The sequence below is a fragment of the Centropristis striata genome, chromosome 19 (genome assembly GCF_030273125.1).
Source record: "Centropristis striata isolate RG_2023a ecotype Rhode Island chromosome 19, C.striata_1.0, whole genome shotgun sequence".
Lineage (NCBI taxonomy): Eukaryota > Metazoa > Chordata > Actinopteri > Perciformes > Serranidae > Centropristis > Centropristis striata.
Window position 1 is genome coordinate 20,421,531 of NC_081535.1, and position 10,322 is coordinate 20,431,852.

The 10,322-nt window shown below is 36.3% G+C and overlaps 1 protein-coding gene across 2 annotated transcripts; it reads right to left on the reverse strand.

Moving 5' to 3' along the window:
• LOC131992576 (coiled-coil domain-containing protein 42-like) lies at window positions 1-5,879 on the reverse strand. Of its 2 annotated transcripts, none has more exons than XM_059358196.1 (8): window positions 5,494-5,879; window positions 4,653-4,795; window positions 4,429-4,552; window positions 3,081-3,167; window positions 2,332-2,523; window positions 1,202-1,423; window positions 957-1,115; window positions 1-872 (listed from the first exon to the last, which is right to left on the reverse strand). In XM_059358196.1, exons 2-8 carry the CDS (start codon window positions 4,667-4,669, stop codon window positions 765-767), a joined length of 909 nt encoding a protein of 302 aa, XP_059214179.1. In that variant the 5' UTR covers window positions 4,670-4,795; window positions 5,494-5,879; the 3' UTR covers window positions 1-764. The 2 variants fall into 2 exon arrangements, with proteins under 2 accessions (XP_059214179.1, XP_059214178.1); XM_059358195.1 differs by having other exon boundaries at window positions 4,653-4,821.
• Window positions 5,880-10,322: the final 4,443 nt, after the last annotated feature.

Genomic DNA, 10,322 nt, shown 5'->3' on the forward strand with positions numbered 1-10,322 from the left:
TATCAAATGTGGAAGAAGCACCGAAATATTTACTTGACCAGAAATGCCTTAACCTAAAAATACTAAATTACAAATTACAGTACTGGATTCAAAATGTTACTTAAAAAAAGTAGATAAGTATTATCAGCAAGATGTACTTAAAATATGAGAAGTAAAAGTACTCATTATACAGATCAGTTTCTTCCACAGTGTTATATTGTTATAGAACATTATATTATTCTGTTTTGATCACTAAAAATATATCTTAGAGCATTTTAATGTGTTTTGTGTTACCTACTACTATAATTATTATATACTATAATTAGTAGTAGAGCTCTACATCATATCATATAGTATACAGTACAAACATATTGTTTGTTTTTTATCTAAAGTGTAAGCAATACTTGAGTAAATGTACTTAGTTACATTCCACCACTGGTTAAATGAGTCATCCTCAAATATAGTTCCTACTGTCAGAACCATTTCAGAGCTTAAAATGAGTCAAGCTCATATAATCAAGCCATGCTTATTACAATGACGTAATACGTTTTTTGAGAAATATTGGTCGGCTCTTAGCATACTTCCCAGCATGAACTATAAACATGTCTCTAGTTTTACTACTGTAAGTAGCAAAGCAGGAGGATTAATCAGTTGTTGTTTGACCTCAGTGTCAGTTTATTGAGGGTTACTGTCTTCAAGTTCATGGTTCATTTAAATTGCAGAGTTTATTCAATACTTGTTCAGTTTTAAAGCAGCAGGGAAAGGTATGTTTAAGGCATTTATAACTATGTTTTTTTTACAACACGCTTGTCTTTTTTCTGTCCATCATGTCTCTGTGAGGGAGTTTGATGTTTATTCACCATGTCCTGATGGTCCTGGAAGAACATCTTGAGCTAAGAAGGAGACAGAAGGAAACTGTAAGTTTTCTGTTGCTCTGCCCATTTGTCATGTCTCTGCTCTGTCAGGGTGCACACTACCTGGTCCAGCTGTTTCTCCGTGTCGTTTATATCCACAGCTTCCTCATCTTTTACCTTATCATCTATCATTTCAAAGAGGTTGAGAGTGGCTATCTTGATCTGTCCCAGTCGGAGTGTCTTCTTTGCTGCCGTTTCCTGAATGTGGTTCCACTTTCTCTCCTGTGTGAAGACCGGGACAATTAAGTTTAGCACAGAAGATTTTGATAGTATTTGTCTCTGATGACGGACTCTTTTGTGTCTGATACCCATGTGTGAGCTTCGGAGCGTGTCTCCTCCAGCTCGGTCTGAAGCTTGGACAGCTGGTTGTTCTTGTGCAGCCGCAGGAAGTGATGCTTGTCTTCCAGTGTCAGCAGTGCTTTTCTCTCCTGGTCGACCTGCTCCAGCGCCTCACTCTCCCTCCGATACAGTTGGTCTCGAAAGTGGAGAAGATTCTCACAATGAGCCGTGAGTGCCTCTATATCATCAAACTGTAACACACACATGAAAGGTGCAGCAACGATATTACGATACGATACCTTCATTATCTTCTCAAAACATCACCATGACCACTGCTGCAAACATCATACAAATTAATGCACTTTTGTGAAATAAAACATGAACCAGTTGGAAGAAAAAGTTTGAAGTGTTATTTCACTGTTTATGCCATCATTAAAAGAGACACGATGAGTCAAGATTTAGGAAGGCTTACCACCACGACTAAACAATTTCCAGGGGTCTTTTTGCTTTATACTGGAGAGGCTATGTGATGAAAAACCTGGTGAGATGTTTATGCCTTTTGAACAGCAGAACAATGAGTTATCTATAATAGTTTGGGAACTATTGGAGATGGCAGGTTAGGTGGCCATTGACAGACTGTTTAGTAAATATCCTACTAGATTTACAGCACCAGTTAAAAGTTATCTTCATTTTTATTATTTTCAAAATTGTAGATAAATACGGAAGAAATCAAAACTATGATGAAACACATTTGGGGAGCTTTGCACACTTTCGGAATTGTTTTCAGTTACGTCTTGTCAAGAGTTAAATCATGGAATTTACTGCCTTTTGAATGTGTTTGAGACCTTCAATGCAAAAGTTGTCTACGTTAAAGAATCTAAAATATAAAACATATTTTTTATTACATAATTCCAGATGTGTTCTTTCATATTTTTGATGTATTCAGTATTAATCTACAAAGGTAAAATGGAACCTGCCAACTCCAATAGTTTCTAAATAGGTTGTATGTGCTCCTTCATAATTTTGATGTATTTAATATTAATCTACAATGGAGAAAATATAAGAAAAAATAAAGAAAAACCATTGATTGAGAAGGTGTGTCCAAACTTTTGACTGCTACTGTAGTTTCTCTGCCATGTGTAAAAAATCCTTGCAGTACCTTTGTCATTTTGACCACTTGTTCCAGGAATTTCTTAGACATAGCGAGTCTGTCCACCTGACTCTTCAGCTCCTCATTTGTCTCCCTCAATGTGGCACACTCCACCTTTAACCTCTCCAGATCCTCCTGCACCCGAATCTCCTCTTTCCTCTCCCTCTCTGCTCTATCAGCAGCTTCATCTGCAGCCTGAGTCTACAAGGAGGGACACAGAGGGGTTTAGTTTGTCTGTTGTCGTTCAGTTCCAGTCATGAAATTGAAAATTTGACATTAAGTGGCTATATATAGAGATGCAATTTCTTATTTTGAAGTGTTGAGTATCAGGGGATAGGCCTAGATAAGTATTTTATACTTCAGCCTACTCCCTTTTTTTTCGAACCAAAATGATATAGGGAAATGTATATTGAATATTAAGTTAACTGGTACTTATTTCTATGTTATTACTTAGACGGGGCAGATGCATGTATATGTATAGGGTTATATATACTGTATGTGTGTAAATGTTTATATGTTTATGTACATCTGTTTAATGGTGCCTATGTGAGTATGTGTATGAATATGTATATGCATCTAGCCTACGCTGTTGTAATTTATGTTCTTTTTTTTTCGGTTCGAAAAGAAGAATTAATAAAAAAAAATAAAAAAATATGTATATATATATATATATATATATATATATATATATATATATAAAACACATCCAGTGTGCTACAGAAGCAATGTGAGTGAAGTGGTCCTCTGCTGTACTGTACCTTCAGCAACGTATCACAACTGAACTCCTTTACTTTCTTTATCTCTTCCTCCAACTCATCTGCACACTGCTGTAAGTTCTCCAATTTCTACATAAAAACACACACAGCAGAAAAAAATGACTCAGAGCAGAGCGACCTCCAGGAGTAGATAATAAAGTTCTATATGATATTAATATGCCCATAATCCTACTATGCTATTCCCTAAAGATATTCAATATGAGTAAATCTTCTCCCGTCTGCCTTATATTAGTTCAGAGTACTGAAGACCACATTTACTGCAATACTGGGTTGATTGCAACTACAGCAAACCAGATTATTATGGGGTGGATTCAAATGTTACAGATTTGTCAGCTAAATATTCATTCTGCACACTCTGCTTAAAAGAAAAACAGGTTTCAATATATCAAGGAAATTTGGATTTTCCTAAAGAAAATTATTATTTCTCCATAAAATGGCATACTCCTAATCTGGTTGTTCATAATATGGGGTTTAAATAGCAAAGTCATTTTGCTATAACATATGTGTCCATAACATTTTTTTTATGTAAACATTTGTTCAGCTAACTGATAAAATAATTTTTCCTGCAATCACTTGTTATAATGCTTAAGCATTTCCTGTTATTTATTAAATTATGGCTTCTCCTCATCTATTTTTAAAAGAACTATAACAGATTTTTAAAGGAAAAGAAATATTTAGCGATAATTTCGTTATTGACTTTTTTCATTAAATAAAATATATTGTTGAGAAAGGGACTAAATACCTTTCTAAAAGTGTGCATTTTATTATCATACAATGATAATGTTGTCGACAGGGTGGACATATTTTAAAGTTTGTCTGCCTTAAGTTAATACTTTAATAATATTAATAATTGTTGAGACCTTAATATTTCTTGTTAATATTATTTGGTTGTATTTATTGTTATTTCATTGCTACTTCTTTCTATTTTTGCTGTTATACTGAAAATTTTTGGTCATTTTGGTACTTATAAAGGAATATTTCATTTAATCTAATTTAATCTGATCTGATCTAATCTAATTTGGGCAGGAGTTTGACCAACATGCATTTCTAACAGCCTGATTTAAGGCAGCGAATATGGAGTTAAATTTAGCGTCTGTGATTTAATAGACATTTACTTTTCATTTGTTTACATATCATATTCTTTATACTTGAAGCATCCCTGCAAAATGTATATGTTTTATAGTGGAAAACTAATCATTGTAAACTTAGAATAAACAATAAGGTAAATAAGTAAATAAAACAATAATAATAAAGCAGGAAAAAGAAGAAAGAAAAGAGAGAGAGAGGGAGTGAGAGAGAGAGAGAGAGATGTGCAGTGATTTTGACGCACCTGTTTGCGCTCCTTGAGCTTTTCGTCCAGCAAATCTGCTTCTCTGCGTTTCTGCTGCAGATCCAAGAGGGCAAAGCTCGTGTCATGTCCTGTCTGCAGCGGGCTGGTCCCCGCAGGCAGCCTCCTGCTCACACACAGGACAAAGTTATTGACATTGACCGCTCGGATTGATTCTGGTTGCGCTTCGCACGTTGCAGCGGGAGAAACACCGTTCATGAACTCACTTTGAGTCCCGATTCATCTCTGCCTGTTGTCTCTGAAGGCTCTCACTAACGAAATCTTCGAGTTTCCGTCTCCTATCCTGCTGATATCTTCCAAGTTTCACTCTTCCTCCCGCAGTCGGCTTTTTTCTCCACCTCTATGGTTTCTATGGCAACACAAAACTCAAAACGTCTAAAGGAACGGAACAAGAGAAAAACAACTTTTGAAACTATTTTTATTTGTACTTGTTTTACATTTGAATCAGACTTTTGTAACTGATAGAGAAGGCGATTAATAAGTGAATTGATCAAAAAATAAATGAATTGTGTTTTAATTAACCTATAGGCTATATATATCAGCCAAGTAACCAGTGGCGGGCGGTGCATTTCACACTTAGGCCTTCAGTGATGTCCAACTTAGTCCCTTTCATTTTGCCAGCATTTATAACACCAGGACTGGAGAGTAGTTAGAAACACACTTAAGCACTACTAGGCATTGCATCACCTCAGTTGTTTACAAAATGGGCTATTATCCGGCGCATTTTAAAAATCAACAATACCGCATCAGCAATTAAAGCATATCTGATATGCTACTGTCAAAACTTAAAAATAAAAGGGTCTTTAAAATTATCTTTCCAAAAAGTTTTATTAAATGAGTCCACAAAGAATATGCAAGCTTTAACAAGATTGTACAATACATTGCAAAATCGCAGTTTAATATCAGAAAGACACTAACAAGACGGCCATACTTTGGCGACAGCGACACAATAAACAAGTCTCTTTGTAAAAAAACTTTTTCATGTCAAAACTTGTTGCTTTGAGTACAACCACACAGCTGCGCCAATGCGCCAGATTATTTACATACCGTTAACAGTCCCGGCCGGGTGTGACTCTGTTGATCTGCATAGCACTGCCGTGGCTCAAACTAGTAAGTATCGATATCCAATCACAGGACGCGTAAATGTCACGTTCAACGTGAGGCCAGCTAGAGCATGAGCTAGAGGGCCTTACTGACACAACTCGTGATCTGATTGGCTATCGCAACTATCTATCAACTGTATTTGCCCGTTCACTTACAGTGCACAGACGCCCGCATTGTTGATTCTGAAGGCCCGGGCAGATTTCATACAGCCTGGCAACATAAGATAGCTGAATTCTGATTGGATAAAAACTCTAACCTAAAAACAACAGCACTGGAAGGAGCATAATATGACATGAAGAGAATATGAATACTTTTAGATATTTAGGGAAAGAAAATGAAAAATTAAATTAACCTTTATCATAATTATGATCATGATTTCTGGTTATGTTAGGCCAGCAGAGAAAGCCTTGCTGACCCTGACGGCCCACCACTGCTTTATTGTTCCATATGTAGTATCTATGCGGGGGAAAATGGTGTTTGTAGATTGGCATTGCTCTATGATCATTCATTTATCGTCATTTAAGTACTTTGTTACTAGAAGCTCTGCTATTTTTATGCTTTTTCATGTTCAAACTAGATTTAGGAATTTTTAGTAACAAACAGATGTTAATATTTTTAGCCTACAGGTGGCGCTGCTGCACTGTTTTTAAACATGTCTGATGAGTTTGCTGCAGCTGTCTGGAAGTTTGGGACCATGTAGCCTGTTACATACATGTGTGGGACACTCATGCACATTTATGCAGTTTTGACCCTTCAGTAGTATTGGTTGTTATTGCCATTAATTTATAAAAAAATATATAAGATATCTTTTTTTTGTATTCATTTGGCACTGCTCACTGCAAATATATTAGCATATTCACATCTACCACTGTCCAATGTACAATGACAGTGGAGTAATTTAATTTGATCTACAATTTAATTCTAAACTTTGATACTGAGAATGAGTAGATCCCCACATCTTCGGCAGGCTCATGTTGGATTTATATAGCTTTTGTGTCTTATATAAGTTATAAGTAGTCACTCTTATTTCTATAGAAATATTTCTATTTCTATTTGTAAGTAACCCAAATAAATACTATTATTTATTTATTTTAGATTTTCTGCATTTTATTTTGTTTTAATTCCTGCAATTTCAGCTCCATTATTAACAGGTCATCTGTGTCAGGTCTGCTTTCTTTCCCCAGAGTCAAAACTAAACATGGAGAAGCCCGGGTCAGATTTAATGCACCATATATCTGGAACAAATTCCTAGAACACTGCAGGCCGACAGCAACTCTCAGACTTTTAAATCATTTATTAAGACTGAAGACATTTTGTTTTGCTGCTTCATTTTGTTAAGTCAGATAATTAGTAATTTCTTACACTGCAGTGTAACTTTTATTCTTGTATTTATATCACTATTATTCCATTTTAGCTTGTTTTTATTTTCTTGGCTCCTTATTGACTGTTTTAACTGTATGTCCTTTTATGGTGTGTTTCTTATGCACTTTGTCTTAATGCTTGTAATGTTTTATGTGAAACACTTTAAAAAGCCCTTTTGCTGAAATGCACTATATAAATAGTACACTTCCACTTAAATATATAATAATCCAATATATTTATTCCATTGTCTACTACAATGAACCAAATGATGCAAAACAGGGAAATACACTCATAATTATCACAAAACCATTATTAAATCAAATTATCTGACATTTAACATTCAACCTTTTTCCCCAATATGTATATTCACTACAGGCCTCTGTAAATGTCCATGCATTCTTTAGATGCTTTAGAATCCAAAGAGTCTCAAAACTGCATATTGACACACTGAGCTCAGAATGATAACAATACCTCATTTAAACACAGTTAAAACATGTTTTATTTTGACTGTTACTGTTTCAAACTGTTTTAACCAGTTTCAAACTGTTTTAACCTTTACATTATGTTATAATATCCAAATGCTTCAAAACTGCTTGCAATATGAATATAATATTTTTAACTTAATATTTTTACTCCAAATGCTATGTTGGACTATCGTGTCATTTTAACAGATTTGCTCTCACGCTCCTACTTTAGTATAGGAAACTATGGTGAGCACCAAACCTCAACACTAGTCAGTGTACCCATTGACCTGCAAAGCATTACATAACCAAGGACTGACTGTGTTTCCCTACGAAGGAGTTTTCCTGCTTTTTCAATGTGCTGTTATGTTCATACATTTAAATTCAACTCTATAATGAAATACTTTATAGATCCATGTTGACTACTTGTATATGCTGATTATCTGCATAGTGTTATAGCTCTGATATAAGTCTTATTCAGTTGTGTATCATACAAATTGTAGACAATGCATGTGCACATTTTATAATCTAATGTTCTTTGTTCTTCTGTGGGAAGATAACTACTAAACCTGCAGCCAATGATTAAGGTGCTTCTCTAAAGTAACTCCTCAGATCGACTATCTCGCTCGGAGAAAATAGGGCTGGGACAGGGAGTTCCCCTCTGTTGCCTTGGCAACAAGATCTCAGCCCATCCAGCTGAGATTGCTTGCTCAGCCAATCAGACACAAGGCCTTGGATAATTTATGGTATCCTGCAAGGTGTGTGTGTCTCTGTGGGTTTCTCTCTGTGCATATGTGTGTTTGCATGAATTTAAAAGCAGGTTTTCCAACCGTATAGTTAATATAAAGCTACAGGTTGAGGGTTTAGTGTGGTGGCAGCTCCAACAATGCAGTAATCAGCAGGGGAAATATAGTAGTGTGTGTAGGAGAGGTCTATTTTAGCACTCAGACTTTGATTTCCCAAACAGCCAGGTTCTGCCGACACTCTTACATCCTCTTTGATTTATCCCGGCGTGCACTTCCCTTTGGTTTTGGAAAGTGCCCGGGGTGTCCCATCATCATTAATAAATGTCCCCACTGAAACAGTTTTGGCACAGAAAAAAACAGCTGGTGCTGATTACTGTGTCAGACTGTGAGCCACTGTCCTTGAAAGACAATTAAATAGGTTAGCTTCCATCTTTAGCAAAACTTATGACATACATTTATATGCATGTCTATTCACTCAGGGACTGATTTTGTAGTAAATCATAAACGGGATGCTCTCACATTTGCATAACTTGTGTATAGTAATTTAATATGGAGGGAGATATAAAAGCTTTCCACTGACTGGTGTGCAGTATATTTTCTGAAACAGCTCTGAGAGACTCAGACATTAGACATGTGGACTTGTGGTCCCTCTCTGTACAGCAAATGGATGTTGAATTGTGGAGACATGTCCTCTCATCCTGCTCTGCTCTGTTCATTCTCTGCTTTCTCAGTTAGTCTCCCTGAGGCGTCTGGGCTCCTTCAGTTCACTACAAACTGGAGGAACTAAATACGCTGTGAATGGAAGTTGTTTTTTTCATGACATGTTTCATGTTCTGCATGTTCTCATATAATTTTAGATTCCTATGCCTTATACATTTAGTGTATTTTTAGCTGCAACCAGCAGCTCTACAACTCGCTCTGATGGTTGCTTGGTTGGTCAGTCGGGTTACAAAATATTTCCCACCTTTTTGCATCCACAGTTTTCACCCCAGGAGAATGAACTTTGCCATGAAGATCATGTGTTTGTGAGGTTGTGTGATGCATGTACATATATGGTTGAAGTTATTTTGTGAATTTGCATCATTCTTTTCAATCTCTTCAGTCTTTTGCATTAGAAGCAGTAGAGGTAGCTCAGTACTGCTACATCTTAACATGGCTCTGGGTTCAAGCTAGTGTCGGTGCATGTGTGCGTGCGTGCGTGTGTGTGTTTTATGTGCAGGTGCTGACCATGAATGTCTGTGCCAAATTTTACAGTGATCCATCAATGAGTTATTGAGATATTTTAGTCTAGACCAAAGTGGTGGACTGCCTGTCATACTGCCACTGCCATACCCAGAGTCATGTAGCTTGCAGGGCTAATACATTAAAAATGTCCATATATAATGATTAACTGTACCACAAAATTTAACCTGCAAAGTCAGGGTCTTTACATTTACTTATAGCAGTGAAATATGTAAAAGCTTTCATACACAGCTCTTTTATCATAGCTTTGCTACCTCTCTACCCTCTGTGTCTCTCTGAGGGAACATACATTCTCCAAATTTACCTGTCTGGCCCTCAGGGACACTTGTCACCAAGGATGCCGAAAGAAACAACTTCCCTCCTGAGCCACATTGTCACTTATAACCAATCATCTGTGTGCACGAGATGAACTGGGCAGCCAATGTTCGGTTCTCCATCATCACAAGAGGAGTAAGTAGTTAGAAATATGGCCAATCGGTCACTACCACCACTTTGGTTTAGACTGAAATATCTCAATAAGTGGATGGATTGCTATAACATTTTGCATTCATTAACATTCATTAAGAAGATGAAGCTGACTGACTTTGGTGATATCTTGACCGGCAAGGTGGCACAGGTTTTAAGTCAAACATCTTGACAACTGATTGCCAAGACACTTTAAACCTAGCGCCAGTGTCAGGTTAAACATTTAATTTATCTTTTGGTTTATTACCAAATAAAACTTTGAAACTAATGGCATAATAGCCTCAACTGCAATTTCTGTGTAGTATTAAGTTTTATTAAGTCCTGTTCAAGTGAAAGAGATGGACTTTTAATAACTTTTGCTATAGTTTTTGCAATGAGCTAGACTCAGGAGAAAAAAGGTTTTATGATTTTTTTTAAATACCCCAGTCTGAATCATAATGCAAGATAAGACAACTAGGTTCTACTAATAGATTTAAAAAAAGACAAATACACATCC

What these genes read in the sequence shown, in the direction of transcription:
- LOC131992576 (XM_059358196.1), bottom strand. An exon ending in AAGTGGTCAAAATGACAAAG is followed by an intron (nt 1,424 to 2,331) that starts GTACTGCAAGGA and finishes TGTGTGTTACAG; the next exon opens with TTTGATGATATAGAGGCACT. An exon ending in GCTCCGAAGCTCACACATGG is followed by an intron (nt 1,116 to 1,201) that starts GTATCAGACACA and finishes GTCTTCACACAG; the next exon opens with GAGAGAAAGTGGAACCACAT.